This window comes from Aethalodelphis obliquidens, unplaced genomic scaffold, assembly GCF_003676395.1.
Source record: "Aethalodelphis obliquidens isolate GAN/ISIS:26980383/991018 unplaced genomic scaffold, ASM367639v1 scaffold30, whole genome shotgun sequence".
Classification (NCBI taxonomy): Eukaryota; Metazoa; Chordata; class Mammalia; order Artiodactyla; family Delphinidae; genus Aethalodelphis; species Aethalodelphis obliquidens.
Genome location: NW_020837974.1, coordinates 15,459,800 through 15,481,070, shown reverse-complemented (window position 1 = coordinate 15,481,070; position 21,271 = coordinate 15,459,800). Strand labels below are relative to the sequence as shown.

Below are 21,271 nucleotides of genomic sequence, written 5' to 3'. Positions count from 1 at the left end.
CTGACGGGAAGTTCCACCTCCTCTACCCAGGGTATTTGGCCTTGAGCAGAGCCAAGTCCCTCACAGCTCGGTCAGTCCAATGGCCATATTCCTGGGTTACTACATAACCTCGACATTTCCTCTCGAAGGCCGAGGCCCCTAAGGGGACAAGCCCGAGAGTGTCCTCTTCTGGGGGGATAGGCAGGCCCAGGGCAGTCATGATGGCAGCCATGTTGCCCAGCAGGCCTTGGGCCCTGAGTGTTGCAGCCCCTAGCTGAGCCAGAAGGATGGGACTGCCAGGGTTCAGGTCACTCTGGTCATCCCCCACGAGCTGGAGGTGCTGGGTCAAGGCCAGGAAGGCCCCCTGGGCACAGCTCAGACGCTCCCTATCATTTAGCACATGCCAGGTCTTGAAGGAGACGGCGGCAGGAGGCAGGCTGCTGAGCTGGAGCTCTGGCGCTGAGAAGCCAGAATCACTAAAGGGGCTGCCTTGGCACTGGAGCTGCATGAGGGACAGAGACGGGAGTGAGGAGGCCAAAAGGCTGCCCTGGGTCTCCCCTGACTTCACATCTGCCTTCCATGAGACTGGCATCTTCCCAGGGGGAGTTGACATTCCCTGCCTCTCAGGGAGTTGGTGAAATGTTCTAGCACAGAGCCCTGGCTCTGTTAGGTTCCAGTTTGGCCTCCTTCACGTACAAGTTGTGCAACTTTGAATCACAGCTTAAGTAATTCCCATGTGTCACTATTATGGTGAAGATAAGTAATATATTGGGCTGGCCAGAAAGTTAGTTCGGTTAATGAATACATTGTTCAATAAAGTTCTTGGTGAAAATGAAAGATGTGTCTTTTCTTTTTTTTTCTTTTTTTTTTTTTTTGTGGTACGCGGGCCTCTCCCTGTTGTGGCCCAAAAGATGTGTCTTTTATTTTTACTCAAAACTGAACGAACTATGGGGCTTCCCTGGTGGCGCAGTGGTTGAGAGTCTGCCTGCCGATGCAGGGAACACGGGTTCGTGCCCCGGTCCGGGAAGATCCCACATGCCGCGGAGCGGCTGGGCCCGTGAGCCATGGCCGTTGAGCCTGTGCGTCCGGAGCCTGTGCTCCGCAACGGGAGAGGCCACAACAGTGAGAGGCCCGCGTACCGCAAAAAAAAAAAAAAAAAAAAAACCTGAACGAACTAGTTGGCCAACGCAATGTATAAAGCACTTAGCACAGCATCTGGCATACAATAAGGGCATTAATATTGTTCACGAACTACATATTTATATTAGAATCATGAACACTATGACTATGTTACTTATTGCAATATTTTCAATATAAATATATTATTGACAACGTATAATAGTTACAGCCTTATTTCCTTTTTATTCACAGCATTTAGTGGTTTATGTTTGTTCATTTTATTATAATCATTAATAAATAATTATTAATATTATTAAATTTAGCTGAGTGACTTCTCCATTAAAGTTCTTGCCTCCACAAACCTAGGCCCACAGAATGTTAATGCACACTGATAAATCCCCTAATTGAGAGATCATCTGGTCCTACGTCCCCATCTTACAAGTGGGGAAACTGAGGCTCAGGGTACCCAAAGCTACCCAGGGTTTGGTGGATATGAGACTAGAAACTAGATTAAGTAACTTCACGTGGACCTAGAATATAACACAGCAGAAGAGTCACAAACCCCAGGGCCTCCACGGACCAGGCAGATCATGTCACTTGGGGAAGAGGGCAGGACTAAGAGGGGGGTGGGGGTGGCAGGAGGCCAATAGGATCCCTGTGCCTGTTTTTGACGGGAACTCATACACAGAATCTGAACAAGCATCTGTGGGCCTAAACAAAACATCTGTGGGTCAGACCCAATCAGGAGGCTGCCAGTTTGAACTTCTAGACCTGAGGTTTTGTGACCTCAGGCAAATTATTCCCCTTCTCTAAAACTCAGTATTCCTTATCTGTAAAATGGGTTATAAATCCACCTCTCAGAACTATTTGAGGAGTCAATAAGATAATGAGGCTAAGGACTTCCCCAGTGGTGCAGTGGTTGAGAATCCGCCTGCCAGTGCTGGGAACATGGGTTCAAGCCCTGGTCCGGGAAGACCCCACATGCCGTGGAGCAACTAAGCCCATGTGCCACAACTACTGAAGCCCATGCGTCTAGAGCCCATGCTCCGCAGCAAGAGGAGCCACCGCGATGAGAAGCCTATGCACTGCAACGAAGAGTAGCCCCCGCTCGCTGCAACTAGAGAAAGCCCGCGTGCAGCAACGAAGACCCAACGCAGCCAAAAATAAATAAATAAATAAATATTTTAAAAAGATAATAAGGCTAGACTTCCCAGCATGGCTTAGGCTCAAGCAAGCACGGGGCAGGCTTCCCTGGTGATGTAGTGGTTAAGAATCCACCTGCCAATTCAGGGGACACGGGCTCGAGCCCTGGTCCAGGAAGATCTCACATGCTGTGGAGCAACTAAGCCCGTGAGCCACAACTACTGAACCTGAGCTCTAGAGCCTGTGCTCTGCAACAAGAGAAGCCACCGCAATGAGAAGCCCGCGCACCGCAACAAAGAGCAGCCCCCAATTGCCACAACTAGAGAAAGCCCGTGCACAGCAACAAAGACCCAACACAGCCAAAAATAAATAAATAAATTTATCAAAAAAAAGAAAAAGAGAAAGCACGGGGCATGAGGTAGTTGTGGAAAGAATCATGATTCCCCTAAAGCCTTTCCCTCTATGTGCTTCCTTTGAATCTTCTAACAGTCCTGAGAGGTCAGCCAAGGCAGGATCACCAGCCCATTTGGCGGATGAGGAAGCTAAGACTGGGAGAGAAGGAATGACTTGCCCAAGGTCAGCCAGCCATCAGTGACAACGTTCCTGGGAGTATGTCTCTAGATGGCAGAGTCCCTATACCCTTGGACCCGCGGAGGAGCCTTCCTCTGGCCTTGCTCTGCTTCCCCTACCCAGAGCTGGGCCGGGAGGGTGGCGCCCTTCTCCCCTCATTCCCTGCTCGTGCCGTATCACTCACATAAGTCTGCAGCAGTGTTGAAGTATTCTTCTGCATGTAGAGTGCCAGGCTGTAGGCTTGACTGATGGGCTCAGCTGGGGAGATGGGGGCTCCCAGACTGAGGGGTGGCAGCAGCAGGGTCAGCAGGCAGAGGGCGGCTGGCAGGAGAAATCAGAGGTCAGCACCTCGCCTGCCAATTCATTCATTCATCATAACAGCTCCTCAAGTGGGTACAGCCCTTGTGGCCTACAATGATCTTGTGTATCCAAGTCAGGGCAGAACCATCCTTTAAGCCCATTATTTCCAGCCCAGAACATCCCCCTGAACTCCAGACTCATGTATTCAACTTCCCGCTTGACATTTTCCCTTGGATATTAATAAGCTTCTCAAAGTCAAAATATCCAATGCTCAAAAGAAAAAAAAAAATCCAATGCTCAGCTCAAGATGTCCTCTTCCCCTTCCTCTCCCAGCCTTCCCCACTCAGGGAAGAGCACATCCATTCTCCCAGGTGCTCAGGTCAAAACCATGGGGTCCTTTTAGACGCCTCATTCTCTCCTTCTCTTATGTTCAACCCACAGTAAATCCTGTTGGATCTGTCCTTAAAAGGTGGCCAAGAGGTCTGTTGTTTTTTTTTTTCCGGCCACACTGTGCAGCCTGCGGGATCTCAGTTTCCCAACCAGGGATCGAACCTGGGCTACGGAGTGAAAGCCTGAAATCCTAACCACTAGGCCACCAGGGAACTCCCTCGGTCTGTCTGTGTTTCTTGATCTGAGCACTTATGACAAGGATACCTTGACTTTGTGAAAATTCATTGAGCTGTATACTTAGGACTTGTGCACACTTCCCTGTACGTATTCGTTATTTTCAATAAAAAATTTTAAAAGATGAAAAGAAGTATCTAGAAGCGAGCTACCTCTCTCTCTTCTAGTGTCTCTGTCTCCACCCTTGCCTCCCTCCGCCACCTCGCAACTCTCCAACTCCAGCTAGATCCCTCCTCTGCCCAAACCTTCCCGTGGCTCCCACCTAACACAGTGAAAGCCTCCGTGTGGGCTACAGACCTGGCCCCTCTTTTCTGCAGCGCCCCATGCAGGCTTTGCCTTGCTGGGTCCTGCCGTGAGCACCCCACAACCCTACCCAAGGCTGCTCCTTCTCGTCCTTCAGGCCTCAACTCAAAAGCCCCTCCGTCTCCCTGATGTGTAGTCTTCAGAGACTTCTGCTGTTTACAGATCCCTCATTGATTTCTTTGTCTACTTGCTTGTTGCTGTCTCTCCCCCTGGAATGTTGGCTCCAGGAAAGAAGAAACCTCACCTGCTTCATTCACTGCTGGTTCCCCAGCACCTAGTGCAGAGCTTGATAAATATATATATTTTTAAAAATAAATTTATTCATTTTATTTATTTATCTTTGGCTGTGTTGGATCTTCATTGCTACGTGTGGGCTTTTTCTCTAGTTGCGGCGAGTGGGGGGCTACTCTTCTTTGCAGTGTGCAGATTTCTCATTGAGGTGGCTTCTCTTGTTGGGGAGCACGGGCTCTAGGCATGTGGGTTTCAGTAGTTGTGGCACGCAGACTCAGTAGTTGTGGCTCGCGGGCTCTAGAGCACAGGCTCAGTAGTTGTGGCACACGGGCTCAGTTGCTCCGCGGCATGTGGGATCTTCCCGGACCAGGGCTCGAACCCATGTCCCCTGCATTGGCAGGCGGACTCTCAACCACTGCGCCACCAAGGAAGTCCCCATAAATATTTTTTGAATGAATGGATGCTGCCGTGAACATCCTTATCCCAGCCTCTTGGGGAACTGCTGAAAGTGGAAATATCTGGATTGGAGGGTGTATTTATTTTAAATTTGAGTAAATCCTGCCAAATTGGCTTCTCAAGGGTTGGGCCCAGTTGTCCCCACCAACAGTGTGAGGATCAGAGAGGAGGGCAATTCCCTAAGGTCACCAGCTATGATGGAGACGAGAGACAAACCAGGGTGGCCTCCTTGGCTTCCCTGTCTACATTCCTGAATTCCCAGAAATTCAGAACTTAAGGGAAGGCCTGAAGGTGAAGGCCCATTCATTCATTCAACAAACTTTTTGCCTGTTTCTTTACTGCCGTGTCCCCAAATGCTTAGAATACTACCTAGCGCCTAACAGGCACTTGGTAAATATTTCTTGAATGAATGAATGACGAATGAAGTCCTCTGTGTTTAAGGATTTGGAGGTTCGCAACAGATGTAAAATAGCCAGGCACCTGAGTCAGACGGGCCAGAGGGCCAGGCGGTACGCGCTTCCGTCCTGGCCTCGGGACCTTGGCGCCCTCCCTCACTCACGCGGCGGGTGATAGCTCATGTTCTCTCCTTGGCTCCTTCGTCTCTGCAGTCTCCAGGTGGTTCTGGGGCATCTTTCCTCCCGCCCTTCAGGTGGCTTTATACCTGGGGTTGAGCCCTAGGGCCGCCCACGAGGGAGGGAAGGAGTCAGAAGCCCTGGGCACAGGGAATATGTAGGGAAGGGGACACTGAGGTGACACCCTCGTCCCCTACAGCCCCCAAACTCGACCTTAAACCCCGGTTGCTGGGAGAAAGGGGGCCAGGCGGGGAAGGGATTATCGGGGGACAAAGGGGCTGCCCTGCTCCCTGCTGCTTTGCACGTCCAGGGATCCAGTTTCCTGTGAGGAGGAGGCCCCTGTTCCGCCCCACGGGGACCCAGGCATTGGGCCCTGGCTGCTGAGGAGTTTGGAAAAGGGACAGGAGGTTGACATGTCAGCAACATCACCCACACCCAGGTGTACCTTTAGACACAGGAGCATGTGCACGTCTACACACGGGTTAGCAAGTGGGCACACACCAGACACGTGCACACACCTTCATACGTTTATTCAGTCAAGGATGTATTGACCGCAACTGTGTGCTTGTCCCTGTTCCAGATGCTGGGATAGAGCAGGGAGCAAGCCAGACACAAATCCCTTCCCTCTGGAGCTGACACTCTAGTGGACATGCCTACACCCGTGTTAGACCACATACCCCGCCAGGGAGAGCCAGACACAGGACTGCGCACGCGTCCACACAGACGCCTATGAACACACAACCGTACCCAGGCACCGTAGACCAGACACCCCACCAGAGGCGCATGCTCGGAGCAGACACATATACATATGGCGTGTACACACACCATGGCCACGCGTATGCACACACACACACGTGTGCAGCTGGAGGTCGGGAGTCCTGAGATTTAACCGTGTCTTAGCCTCTGCTATCCTGGGAGATCTTGGGTCAGTGGCTGCCCTCTGCCCAGGTAAAGCACACAGGGACACACAGACATATACCTGAGGCCCTCCCCTCCCCCACCCCACCCCCGCCCGGGGAAGCCTTGTGGCAGAGAGGGAGGGCAGAGAGACAGGTCCGGGGTTCTGGTCCTTCTCCAGAGCTTTCCCAGTCTCTCCATAAAGGAGATTCACTTCTCAGCCTCTGTCTACCCGCCGAGTCAGAAAATGGTGGGTCAGACGCCCACCCTGCTTCCACCCAGTTTCAGGGCTGAAATACTGCTCTACCTTTCTCCCCCATTGGGGCTGGTGTGGAGGGAGAAGGTCCATATGCTTCCTGCTAAGGCAGGAGCTACATCTGTTCATTCATTCACCCATGTATACATTCAGTCAGCAGTTATCGATGGAGCCCCTGCTGTGTGCAGGCACCGGGGTGAATAATAAGGGGCACACAGTCCAGTGGTCCCCTGACAACAAACATGTGAACTCATAAACAAACAAAATTTCCTAAAGCTACAAGGTGCTGAGAGGAAGCCAAAACAGGTCGACGTGATTAGCTGGGGGTAGAGGAGACTTAGATAAGGAGACTGAGGCCCAGAGAGGGGCAGCTACTTACCTGGAGTCACACAGCAAGGCCAGGACAGATTCTAGACACCTGCCCCCCAGCTTGGGACTGGATCTGGGGTATCCCCAATCGGAACTGTGAGCTGAAGGAGGGAAGAGGTTGAGGGAAAGATGGGTTCTGAGGTGGGGGATCCTAAATTGTGTCTCTGAGCCTGGGGGCTGCCAAGGCCGCCAGGCAGGGCCTGTGCTGGGCAGGTGGTGATGTCAAGGGATTAGACTAGGCCCATTGAGTGGGTGCAGTGAGGCATGGGCCAGGCCAGGTAGTGGAGGAGGGAGGAGGGGAAGAGGGAGGCAGACACCCGATCTGGTGCTATGCACAGGTGGGCAGTGTACGTGGGGCCGAATCTCACCCCAGAGGGCAGGCTCACCCTCACCCCCCCCCTCCTATTCCTCTTGGGGACTTCACTTTCTCTCTCTCTGGACACCCAGGGCACCCAGGTGCCCTTCACAGCTGGAGGAATGGGCCCCCATCCCAGGCCCAGCTCCATTTGTCCAAGGCGTTTGATCAGATGTCATTAGCTCTGCCACCTGTCCTGCCCCACCTCCCAGCCCACGTGTCTCCATCTCTGTTTTGGTCTCACCAGAAGCTGATGCCTGGGAAATACTAGCAAATTAAGAGTCAGCAGACTTGGGTGCAAATCCTCCCTTTGTCCATCACTAGCTTGGGCAAGTTACTTAAACTCACTGAGCTTCAGTTTGTTTCCTCATCTGGAAACTGGAAAAATCATTCCCACCTCCCAGGCTCTCACTGACTCAAGTGCCTTGACCCCTGCTATGAGGCCCCTCCCAGTCCCCTCAAGGTTGCCCCAATGGTACATAATGCCTCCAACCAATGACAAAAGCCTCGATGCCCCACCATCCCATGCTTAGAGCCCAGTCCCCACCAGCCACACTAATGCTCCCAAGAGATCTGTCCCTTCCATCTGCCGGGACACTCAAGCATGACCCCAAAGTCATCCAGCAGGTCCCATAGTGAGGTCCATTCAGAACACACGAACATGAACTCCAAGCCAGATCCTCACCCAGACCCCAATATTAGGCCCAACCCCATTCCCACCCCTAACTGCAAATCTTCACCCCCTACATCTCCAGGCAAAGAGAGAAGCAAGTGCAAAGGCCCTGAGGTTGGGAATATGCTTGGCAGGTTTCAGAAACAAACATGGCTAGTAGACAGAGCGAAGAGATTGGTTGTTGTTGAGACATGAAACAATGGGGAAGAGCAAGGGTCGCCTTGTCCCGCCTTGCCACCCCCATACCTTTCCTTGACTCTCCAGTGCTCTCAGGATATAGTCCCAGCTCTGCAGCCTGGCCTTCAAGGCCGTTAATCCCCCAGTCCCTGTGCAGCCTTGCACCTCACTTCCTGCTTTTTCCCACTTTCTATGCCAGCCGCGTATCCTGCTTCTCACACCTGCTCAGCAGCAGCCCCACCTGTCATTCTCCCTGTGTAGCAAGTACTCCTCCTTCACCTGACACAATCCTTCTCATATTTCAACCTTCAACTTGGGTTTCACCTCCTCTGGCAAGCTTTTGCTGTCTCCTCTGCCCCTTCAGAGCTCCCACTGCCCCCAAGCTCCACCCCCTGTCCACTTACTGACCACCCTGCATTGTCATTCTCAGTCTCCTCGTTTCTCTATCTACATGACAGGAGGCGGGGTCATCTCCACAGCCCCAGCACCAGGCCACCCACAAGGAAGACACCTCCGTGAGTGATGGGTGAAGGAAGGCAGGAGCATACTGGTTCCAGCTGGGGGCTCTGCAAAGCCAGGCCAAGCAGTCTGATCTGCACCTGATCTCTGGGAATGCCATGTCAGTGCCTTGTCTTGATGGGGTGGCGGGCCAACTGGGCAGTGAGGGCACATGGTCCCAACGCAGGGACCATCAGGACGAGCAGCACAGCCTACTCCATTCATTGATTCCATGAGCCTTTGCGGTACTATTCCAGAGACTGGGATGGGAGTGAACAGGACCGAGGGGCATCCTGCCCTACTGGAAGGTACAACCTTGCAGCTCAGTTGTCTTCATCATCATCACTAACATTTCTTGAGCACTGACTAAGGGCCTGGTGATGTTGTAAGCTCTTTCTGTATAATAATTCTTTCCTTTACAAAACCCCATGGAATGGATAGTACTGTTTCCCCATTTCACAGATGAGGAAATTAAGGCACAGCAAGGTTAAGTGATTAGTTCGGGGTCACACAGCTAGTAGGAGGCATGGCTAGAGTTTGAACACAGGCTCCAGAGCCCAGTCTATGAACCCTTTCTACAGCCTTTGTCCCCCTGGGTTCCCTTCAGGAAACTGACGAGGTGCTGTCATCCCCATTTTGCAGATGAAATTCAGGGAAAAGACAAGAATCATATTTTTTAGCCTCTATTATGTTACCAGTCACTTTATACATAGACATTATCTCATTTAATCCTTGTAATGACCCTGGGAAGTAAGTTTTATGGTTATTATTCCCACTTTTACAGACGAGGTTCTTGTCAAGATCACACAGAACGGGGACTTCCCTGGTGGCCCAGTGGTTAAGAATCCGCCTTCCAATGCAGGTGACTCAGGTTCGATCCCTGGTCAGGGAACTAAGATCCCACATGCCGGGGCAACTAAGTCCGTACGCTGCAACTACTGAGCACTCGCACTCTAGAGCCTGTGTACCACAGCTAAGACCTGAGGAGACTGGCCCCAATGTCTGGGCTGGTTCCTGTTATCCCATAGCCCAGTATCTGCACCACCATCTGTCTGCATTCAGGGGACACATGGTTGGACACCATGGTGACCAAATGGGAGGCACAGAGTCAGCAGTGCTTTGTGTCTATGTCTTAACCTAGTCTCATCTTGGTCCTTGGCACCTTCTGGAATTCACCCAAGCTTTGCCTCTGCTTCCTGAGCATCCCTGGGTTTGATGAGGAGGCCCAGAGGAAGAGGAAGAGCACAGATGGGAGATTGAGGTGTTGGCTTTAAAGTTGGGAGGAAGTGGGAGTCCCCTGGTGGCCTAGCGGTTGGGATTCTGGGCTTTCATTACTGTGACCTGGTTCAATCCCTGTCCCTGGTCAGGGAACTGAGATCCCTCAAGCCCTTCGGCACAGCATGAAATGAAAGTGAAAAAGAGCCAGCACGGCTGCCCTCCATTCACAGTTACATACTGAATTCCCACTGTGTAACCCAAGCTTCCCAAAGAAGTGACATATGAACAGACTCTAATCAGATGAGTAGACCCTACCAAATAGCAAAAACGACCCTAACACTGTACTAAACACTGCATGCCAGAGATGCAGGACTGGGCAAGTAGGTCAGTGGAAAAGAATAGAAAGACCAGAAGCAGACCCATGTATACACAGGAATTAAGGATGTGATAAAAGGGACACTTCATATGAGGGAGGATAAGGATAAACTATCAAGATAAAAGAGGGAATTCCCTGGTGGTCCAGTGGTTAGGACTCGGTGCTTTCACTGCTGTGCCCAGGTTCCATCCCTGGTCGGGGAACTAAGATCCGGCAAGTTATGTGGCACAGCCAATAATAATAATAATAATAATAATAATAAAAGATATTGGAACCATTGGAAAACTATATGGAAAAGTTTAAATTAGATCATGTAGTGAACGCAGCTGGTGCTCCACCCAAATCCCCTTTACTGGCAGCGTACTTGTCTCAAGCTGGTGTGAGTGTTGGCTGCCAATGACTCACAGCTGCATCCTTCTCCCTGGGATGGAGGCCCACCTGACAACAATGGAAGCACAGTGGTGGACACACTGCCATTTGCTGCACTACCCAGAAGCTGATGGCCCCCTAGGGTGATGGAACCACTTCTGGAAGGCCCAGCTGAGATGCCAGTGTGGAGAGGATACAGTACCATCCTTCGGAATAAGGTGTACACCTTAAAACAATGGCTATTTTATGGTGCTGTGACCCGGAACATAGGTACATGAGCCTGGGAATTCAGGGGTAGAAGCAAGCGTGGCCCCGCTTAGTGTTGCTCCCAGTGACCTCCTTGGGGAATTTGTGCTTGCAACCCCCTAACTTTAGGCCCTGTGGGTCTAGAGATCCTAATTTCCAGATTGGGGATGGACATTTCTACCAGGGGACATGGCAAGAGTCCCATTAAACTCTGAGCTACACCCAACCCCTGGTCACTTTGGTCTCCTTCTGCCAATAGACCAGCAGGCAAAGAAAGAACATGCCATATAGGCAGGGGTAAGAGACCAAGGTCATCACCAGGAAGTAGGACCACCTCTGTGTAATGGGGGTGACAGGAACACGCTTAGCATTCAGGTGATCCATTGAGACATCTCCAGGTCCCCATGCTGAGTTTTATTTGTAAGTGGGCAAGTACCATCACCATGGGCTCATAGGGCATGCTAACTAGGGACTCAGACCCTTCCGGGGTGAGGGCCAGGGTCAACCCACCAGACAAACTGTCGAGGCCAGCAGAAATACTAGCTGAAGCCAGAAGCAGAAGGGAAGGGGAGGGCTAGAATGAGTGGATGGCAGAGGAAAGAGGTGATAAATATCAGTTAAGTCTCAGGAGCTAATCCTCCTTTTCTACGTTTACCCAGAAATTATGATCAGTCAGAATCCTGGGGAAGCTGCACCTGGATGGAGAGAACTTAATGGGAGAAGCAAGCAGATTTGAACAGTGCAAAGGTGAACTGTAGTGCACACTGTTGCTGCCCCAGCCAGGTCCCTTTACCAACTGTATACCCATCCCCCACCTGCCCCACCTCCAGAGAATTGCCCAGCACCTCTCCTCCTGGAAAAACTTGGCCAGTGACAGACTAGCACCAGATTGATAAAAAGGGAGATCCCTTGCCTCCAGGTGAAACTAACTTGGTGATACAATTTGGGCTCCAGAACTTTCTCTAGCCAAAGCTAGTCACCAGGTGAGACCACATTTTTGTTCAGCTTTTTGTCACTGCGCTATTCTGATGACCCCATTCTCCTGAGAATACTTCCCCAGTCATTTGGTCAAGAATTTCCATCTTGGACTATATTAAACTCAAAAGCTTCTACACAGTAAAAAAAAAACCAATTAACAAAATTAAAAGACAACCTATAGAATGGGAGAAAAATTTTGCAAACCATATATCAGTAAGTGTTGGTGGGTTCTTTTCGGCTGCACAAGGTCTAGTTGTGGCACATGGGATCTTTAGTTGTGGCATGTGGACTTCTTAGTTGTGGCATGCATGCGGGATCTAGTATCCCAACCAGGGATCAAACCTGGGCCCCCTGCATTGGGAGTGCAGAGTCTTACCCACTAAACCACCAGGGAAGTCCCTCAATAAGGGGCTAATATCCAAAATATGTAAAGAGCTGTCAGCTTAATAACAAACAAACTAAAAGACAAGAACCAAACAAACAGCCACGAAAATAAAGAAAAAAAGGTAGCAAAAAAGGAAAAAAACCCAAAAATTCCAATTAAAAAATGGGCAGAAGAACTGAACAGACATTATTCCAAAGAGGACATCAGGACATCAAAATGGCCAACAGGCACATGAAAAGATGCTTAACATCACTAATCATCAGGGAAATGCAAATCAAAACCACAATGAGCTACCATCTCACACCTGTTAGAAAGTCTATCATGAAGAAGACAAGAGACAACAGGTTCTGGCAAGAATGTGGTGAAAGTAAACCCTTATACATTGTTCGTGGGAGTGTAAATAAGTCCAACTACTATGGAAAACAATAAAGAGGTTCCTCAAAAAATTAAAAGTAGATCTACCTTACCATCCAGCAATTCCACTTCTGGGTGTGTACCCAAAGGAAATAAATATAGGATTTCAACGAGATATATGCGTTTCCATGTTTATCACAACATTATTCACAATAGCCAAGATATGGAAACAACCCAAGAGCCCATCAATAGATGTAGCACATATACAGAATGAAATATTATTCAGTTGTGAGAAAGGAGGCTATGGATGAACCTTGAGCACATTATGCTAAGTGAGATAAGTCAGACAGAGAAAGACAAGTACTGTATGATGTCTCTTATATGTGTAATTTAAGAAAGTTAAACCTGTAAAAAACCAGAGAATAAAATGGTCTTTACCAGAGGATGGGGCGGAGGGGATAAGAGTGACAGTGTTTAAAGGTACAAACTTGTAACGAGTAGTAAATAAGTCACAGGGACCTAATGCACAGTATAATGAATATAGACAATAATATTTTACTATAATTATATAATGTGATAGATATCGCTACATTGACAATCATATTACAATATACAAACGCGTCAAAGTAAGTATACATTAAACTTATACAATGTTACACATCAAATTTATTGAGTTAAAAAAAAAAAGAATCCCCATCTTGGGCTCTGTTTCTCAGGAAACTGACCCAAGGCAGATCCCTTTCTAATACCATTAAAAAAAATAAATTATAACTATATAGCACAGGGAACTATATTCAATATCTTATAATAACTATAATGGAAAAGAATCTGAAAAAAATATATGTATAATGGAATCACTTTGCTGTGCAACTGAAACTAACACAATATTGTAAATCAACTATATTTCAATAAAAAATAAATAAATTATAGATTAAAGACAAATGTGAAAGAGATCTCTAAACTTACTAATGTGAAAGAGATCTCTAAGCTTACTAAGCAAAAATATCTTTCTTTCTTCTAAAGAAAGTCACAAAACGAAACATACATTAAGTGAAAAGTAAAATGTTGATAAATATAAGTACAGCTCTAGTTTTTTTTTTTTTTACCGTAAGTGTACCCAAATATTGCTCTTGATTACTCACGTGCACTCTCTCACAATACAGACCACGAATGTGTCATGCTTTCCCTGATATTTTCATTAGTATCATGATGATTTTAAAATATGTGCCCACATTTTTCGACGTGCCTCCCTTCAAAGGGAGCAGGCTGATTCCCCTTCCCTTGAATGCAGGCTGGTTCTAGTGACTTGCTAGTAACAACTAGAATGTGACAGAAGTGATCTTGTGTGACTTCTGAGGCTAGGGCATAAGAAGTGTCGCTCTGGACACTTGCCCTTGGAACCTAGGTGCCATGTTGTGAGGAAGCCCAGGCGACATAAGAGGCCGTGTGGTAGGTGTTCTGGCTGTGAGCCCCAAGCTCCACCCTCATCCATAGTCACACATATGAGTGAATGAGCCTTCAGATGATTCCAAGTCCCCCCAACCCCGGCCCCAGCTTTCAAGTCTTATAGTTGACACCCCCAAACATGGTAGAGCAGAGACAAGCCATCCCTACTGATGCCTGACTGAATTCCTGATACACAGAAACCATGAGAGATCATAAATGACTGTTATTGTTTTAAGCCACTAAATTTAGGAAGCAATAGATAAACTAACACAGGGGCCATGTGAAATATATATATGGCACAAAAATGAAGAGCAATTGAATTACATAGACTCAGTAACAATTTGCAGAAAGAATCCAGACAGTTCACAGCACAGAGTGAGATAAAAGTGCGTTTAACATTTCAGACTCCTTAGAATTTCTTAAATCTTCAACATTTCATATGCAGTTGAGCTGACTGTCCCATAAACATAGTTTGTTGTCTTAGTTATATGAAAATTGTCATGCAGAAGAAACTTCTGTTTGGCAAACTGAAGAACCAAGTTGGTGCTCCCATGCAAGGACTTGAGGTGTACGTGCTTCCCAGTAACATTGAATGTGTGTGAGGGTACATGTGGGTCCATCCCTAGGCCCAATTCCCCCTCATTCCACCTACAGCCTACTCATTCCCTTTCTCTCTCACAAAAGAGAGAGAGAATCCATGAATCAAGAGAGTGGGAGGGACTTCCCTGGTGGCCCAGTGGGTAAGACTCCACCCTCTCAGTGCAGGGGGCCCGGGTTTGATCCCTGGTTGGGGAACTAGTTCCTGCATGCATGCTGCAACTAAGAGTTCCAATGACACAACTAAGAAAAAAAAAAAATCCCACAGGCCACAACGAAGATCCCGTGGACTGCAACTAAGACCAGCGCAGGGCTTCCCTGGTGGAGCAGTTGTTAATAATCCGCCTGCCAATGCAGAGGACACGGGTTTGAGCCCTGGTCCGGGCAGATCCCACATGCCGCGGAGCAACTAAGCCTCTGTGCCACAACTACTGAGCCTGCGCTCTAGAGCCCCTGAGCCACAACTACTGAGCCCATGTGCCACAACTACTGAAGTCCGAGCTCATACTCCGCAACAAGAGAAACTGCTACAATGAGAAACCCGCTCACTGCAACAAAGAGTAACCCCTGCTCGCCGCAACTAGAGAAAGCCCGCATGCAGCAATGACGACCCAACACGGCCAAAAGTAAATAAATAAAATAAAATAAATTTTTAAAGAAGTTTATGTATTTAAAAAAAAAAAGACCTGGGGCAGCCAAAATAAATAAATAAATAAATATTTAAAAAACAAAAAAGAGAGTGAGAAAGGGAGCAGCTAGGCACAACATCCTACAAAGTAAATGCTATGAGAATCATACCTTACAGATGAGAAAACTGTGGTTCAGAGAGGTGAGGTCACACACTGCCCCACAGCTAGAGGTACGGCCAGGTCTCCCAACTGAGTCTATGTGTTTCTAGACTTCAGTGGAAAAAAGAATCCCCTGGGATACTCTTACAAATACAGATTCCTGGTCCCCACCCAGACATTCAATTGACCCCAAGGAGCCCGGGCATTTGCATTTTTAGTATGGGGGCCACCGCACCCCATCTCCAAGGGGACTCTGGGTCCTGCTCTGAGGGACACTGAATAACACACACACCTCTGTCTTCTATACAGAACCAGCCCTGGTGAGAGAGATACACAAGAGGTCAGGGGACCGTTGTGGATTAAGGGATTCTGGAGCCATAAGAGCAGGATTCGTTATCATTGCTGTGTAACAACTTATCCCCAAAATGAGCAGTTTAAAATAACAACATTTATGATTTCAGTTTCTGTGGGTCAGGGGTCTGGGCTGAGAGGCTCTCACAGGCTGCAATCAAGGTGAGGGCTACGGTCACCTCAAGGGGCAGGAGAATCTGCTTCCAAGTTCACTCACGTGGCTTTGGCAGAATTCAGTTCCCTGAGGATTGTTGGTCTCAGGGCCTCATCCTTCCCTCCCCGGGCTGTTAGCTGGAGGCTGCCCTCAGGTCCTTGCCGTGGTTTTTTTTTTTGGCCCCGTGGCTTGTGGGATCTTAGTTCCCCGGCCAGGGATGGAACCCAGGCCCCAGCAGGGAATTCCCAGTTCCTGACCATGTGGATCTCTCCATGGGGCAGTTCACAACGTGGCGTCTTACTTTATTAACGAAGCCGAGAAGATCCAGAGAGAGGGCTCAGAAGATGGAAGTGACAGTCTTTCATAGCCTGTCTTGAAAATGACATCCCATCACTTTTACTGATTCTGTTCATTATAGAAGCAAGTCACTAGGTCCAGACTACACCAAGGGGAGGGGAATACTACTAGGAGGCAGGGATCATTTGGACCCATGTCAGAAGCTGCCTACTTCAACAACCAAATGTGATGTGTGGACCTGCATTGGGTTCTGATTTCAATAACCAACTGTAGAGACATTTATGAGATAATCCAGGAAATTTGAACATGGACTATGTATCGGATGATACTAAGGAATTACCATTATTTATTTAGATGTGACAAATACCTGTGGTTATGTTTTTTAAAAATTCCTTATATCTTAGATAAAGCCTAAAGAATATTACAAATGAAATGTTATGGACTTCTTTGGTGGCACAGTGGTTAAGAATCCGCCTGCCAAAAACAAATACTGTACGCTAACACATACGTATGGAATCTAAAAAAAAAAAAAAAATGGTTCTGTAGAACCTAGGGACAGGACAGGAATAAAGATGCAGACGTAGAGAATGGACTTGAGGACACAGGGAGGGGGAAGGGTAAGCTGGGACAAAGTGAGAGAGTGGCATGGACATACATAAACTACCAAATGCAAAATAGCTAGTGGGAAGCAGCCACATAGCACAGGGAGATCGGCTCGGTGCTTTGTGTCCACCTAGAGGGGTGGGATAGAGAGGATGGTAGGGAGGGAGTTGCAAGAGGGAAGAGATATGGGGATATATGTTTATGTATAGCTGATTCACTGTGTTATAAAGCAGAAACTAACACACCATTGTAAAGCAATTATACGCCAATAAAGATGTTAAAAAAAAAAAGAATCTGCCTGCCAATGCACGGGACACGGGTTTGAGCCCTGGTCCAGGAAGATCCCACGTGCCGCGGAGCAACTAAGCCCGAATGCCACAAGTACTGAGCCTGCGCTCTAGAGCCCACGAGCCACAACTACTGAGCCCACGTGCCACAACTACTGAAGCCCGCGCGCCTAGAGCTTGTGCTCCACAACAAGAGAAGCCACTGCAATGAGAAGCCTGCGCACCGCAACAAAGAGTAGCTCCCGCTCGTCGCAACTAGAGAAAGCCGGCGCGCAGCAACGAAGACCCAAACGGCCAAAAATAAATAAATAAAAAATTAATTAATTTAAAAAAATGAAATGTTATGATGCCTGGGATTTGCTTTAAAATAATATAATGGGGGAGGGGAAGATGGGAGGAATGGAGGTATAGGTGAAACTAGATTTGTCACATGTAACAAATGTTGGAAGTGTGTTATGTTTAGAAGGATGCGAGGGTTCATTATACTTTTCTACTTTTATATGTGTTTGAAATTTTCCATAATAGTTAAAAGAGCAAATTGAAGCTAAAAAATCGTACATTGATAGCTGAGGGACTTCCTTGGTGGTCCAGTGGGTAAGACTCCATTCTCCCAACGCAGGGGACCTGGGTTCGATCCAGGGTGGGGGAACTAGATTCCACGTGCATGCCGCACCTAAGGAGTCCGCGTGCTGCAACTAAGACCTGGTTCAGCCTAAATAAATAAATAAATATTTTAAAAAGGAAAGCTAAAAGAATATACAAATTCTAAAGTTGTTGCAGATTGACTGTATTTTAATGGTTAGAAAAGACAATAACAAGAGGGAAAAAAAACATTTCAGATGGGGAAAGAGAACCATAAATATGAAAAAGAAAGAAAAGGAAGGAAGGGAGGGAGGGAGGGAGGAAGGGTAAAAGGAAGGAGGGGAAGGGAAGGAGGGAGGAAGGATAGAATCAAGCATGGGAGGCAGCTGACCCCTGACCCTTGCTTAACCAAAGCAAGTGGAATTCAGGTCAATCTAGTGGAAGAGAGAGCTTTGGGCAGCAGAAATCTAAGCCCTCAGGGTTTCCTAATATCTGTGTAGGACTGGCTGGAATTTAGGGCTTGGCCTGCGCCTAGAGGGGTGGTGAAGCTGGGCCCATTTCAGAAAGGGAATGAAGGCAGGAGGCCTAGTAGCAGCTGGTGGAAGTATTACACGAGGATTCAGGTCTCTCCACGGAGTTTTGGAAGAATGCAGTATTGTGCAGGAGGCCACAGACTTACAGATCCTAGATTATGAGGAGACTAAATCTCAAACCCTCATCTCTAAATGAACAAAGGCCTGAGGCTCCCTCCTCATGCTGGATTAGGTCAGGAATTTTGCATCATAGCTGCCTAGCATGGGGCATGGCACACCAGAGGTGCTTAATACCCATTTATTCCATTTAGTGGTAGTGGTCCTCAACCAAGCAGATGTGCATATCAGAATTTTCCAGAAAGCTTTTAACATCATTTTTTAATAATTGTGTGCAATTTTTTGCCAAGGTAGTGCAGTCATTTGTCTGGTTCAATATTCAAAAGGGCCAAAAAGGCATCTGTTCAGTGAAAGGCTTTCCTCCCACCTCTCTTCCCCAGCCTCCCAGTTCCCCTCCCTGGAGGGAACCATGGATACTTGCTTCTTCTGAATACTTTCAGGACATTTTATGTATATGTCATGAAATATGTATGTTTGGCATTTGCCTTTTTAAAACAAACAGTAGCAAACCACACACACTGTTCTGCATCTTGCTTTTCAAATTTCACAGTGTTGCTCATAATCATTCCATACCAGTTGTTTGTTTTTAAACCACAATTATATCTATATAGTCTATAAGAAAGTGGAGGTCTTCCTTTGTGGAGCAGTGGTTAAGAATCCGCCTGCTAATGCAGGAGACACGCCAGAGCCCTGGTCGGGGAAGATGCCACATGCCCCCAAGCAACTAAGTGGGGGAGCCACAGCTACCGAGCCTGCGCTCTAGAGCCCGTGAGCTATTACTGAAGCCCGAGTGCCTACAGCCCGTGCTCTGCAAGAAGAGAAACCACCACGATGAGAAGCCTGCGCATCGCAACGAAGAGTAGACCCCGCTCGCCACAACTAGAGAAAGCCCGTGCGCAGCAACGAAGACCCAACACAGCCAAAATAAGCAAATAAATTTAATTTAAAAAAAGAGAGAAATTACTGACTGAGACATTGAAATACTAGCCGGTTTCAGTTCTCAGATGTGGGCGTTAATGCACAAGGGCTCCCTTCTTCAACTTTGCTTTAAAAAAATTAAAAAAAGAAAGTTACTGGAATATAAATTTTAAAAATTTCTAGGTAATATTTTGAGTTCATTGCATAAATAAAACCCATATCTTCTATATCCATTCTAAACTAGAAAACCTGTTGCCGTTACATTCTTCTCCCTGCCCCTTACAGTATAGTGGTTTGTTGTGGTAAATATACATAACACAAAATTTACCATTTGAACAATTTTTAAGTGCACAGTTAAGTGGCATTAAGTACATTCACAATGTTATGCAATCATCACCACTATCAATCTCCAGAACTTTTTCAACTTCCCAAATTGAAACTCTGTACCGATTAAACACTAAGTCCCCATTCCCCCTCCCCTGGGCCCTGGTAAACATCATTCCACTTTCTGTCTCTATGAATTTGGCTATTCTAGGGACCTCATATCAGTGGAATCACACAGTATTTGTCCTTTAGTGTCTGGTTTGCTTCACTTAGCATACTGTTTTCAAGATTCATCCATGTTGTAGCATGTATTAGAATTTATTCCTTATTAAGGTTGAATGATATCCCCTTGTGATACTCATGTATGTCACATTTTATTTATCCATTCATTCATCAATGGACACTTAAGCTTGCTTCTACCTTTTAGCTATCGTGAATATGCTGCTATGAACCTGGGTGTACAAATATCTGTTTAAGTCTCTGCTTTCAATTCCCAGAATTGGAATTGCTAGACCATATAGTAATTCTATTTTTTTTTGGCTGTGCCATTTTTTTTGGCATGTGGGATCTTAGTTCCCCAACCAGGGAATCAAACCCATGCCCCCTGTATTGGGAACCCAGAGTCTTAACCACTAGACCACCGGGGAAGTCCCTAGTAATTCTACGTTTGATTAATTAATTAATTAAACATTAACTACACATTAAATTAATGTTTAATTTTTTGAGGGCCCACCATACTGTCATCCACAGTGGCTGGACTATTTTACATTTCCATCAGCAATGCACAGGATTCTAATTTCTCCCCATCTTTGTCAACACTTATTTTCTCTTTGTTTTTATTTTTATTATTATTTTTTTCGGCTATGCTGCGTGGCATGAGGGATCTTAGTTCCCTGACCAGGGATCGAACTGTGCCCCAGTCTTAACCACTGGACCGTTAGGGAAGTCCCTGTTTGTTTTTAAGTAATAGCCATCCTAAAGGGTGTGAAGTGGTATCTCATTGTGGTTTTGATCTGCATTTCCCAAATGACTAATGATGTTGAACACCTTGCCATGTGCTACTGGCCATTTGTATATCTTTTTGGAGAAATGTCAAGTCTGCCACTTACCTTCTTTAAAGTATATATTTAGGGCTTCCCTGGTGGTGCAGTGGTTAAGCATCCGCCTGCCAGTGCAGGGGACACAGGTTCGAGCCCTGGTCTGGGAAGATCCCACATGCCACAGAGCAACTAAGCCCATGTGCCACAACTACTGAGCCTGCACTCTAGAGCCCGTGGGCCACAACCACTGAGCCCACGCACCTAGAGATTGTGCTCCACAACAAAAGAAGCCACCACAATAAGAAGCCCGCGCACAGCAACGAAGACCCAACACAGCCAAAAATAAATTAATTAATTAAAAATATATACATTTAAAAGACTAATGACTTTATCATTTTTGTTAAAATGATACCTGTTCATTATAAAAATTGAAGCAAACCAGAAAAGAACAAAGAAGGAACCAACAAACTACCCTAGTTCACCATCCAGAAATAGTCATTACTGCGTTAACATTTGGAGAACATGACTCTAGATATTTCATAAGTAAATAAAGAAAAAATTTATAACAATTCATACAATATGTCCTATTTCAAAACAAAAACATTGTATTTAACTTTATTTGAATTTAACAGAAAAACAGGAAATGGAAACGGAACTGAAAGGATGATGGAACTTCAGAGAAATGTTTCCTCACTACAAATGACATTTATTTTTAAACATTTTAAATTTTTTTATTAAAAAGTTTAAAGTGAAGTATAGTTGGTTTACAATACCGTGTTAGATTCT

At 47.0% G+C, this 21,271-nt stretch overlaps 1 protein-coding gene across 1 annotated transcript; it reads right to left on the bottom strand.

Moving 5' to 3' along the window:
• Nucleotides 1–22: 22 nt before the first annotated feature.
• On the bottom strand, nucleotides 23–3,145 carry LOC113630317 (cardiotrophin-2-like; the record flags this gene model as incomplete). The annotated part of the gene is made up of 2 exons (XM_027125516.1): nucleotides 23–481; nucleotides 2,996–3,145. Coding segments are annotated over 2 exons (609 nt in total), but the record flags the coding sequence as incomplete, so codon positions are not given.
• Between the last annotated feature and the right edge of the window lie 18,126 nt (nucleotides 3,146–21,271).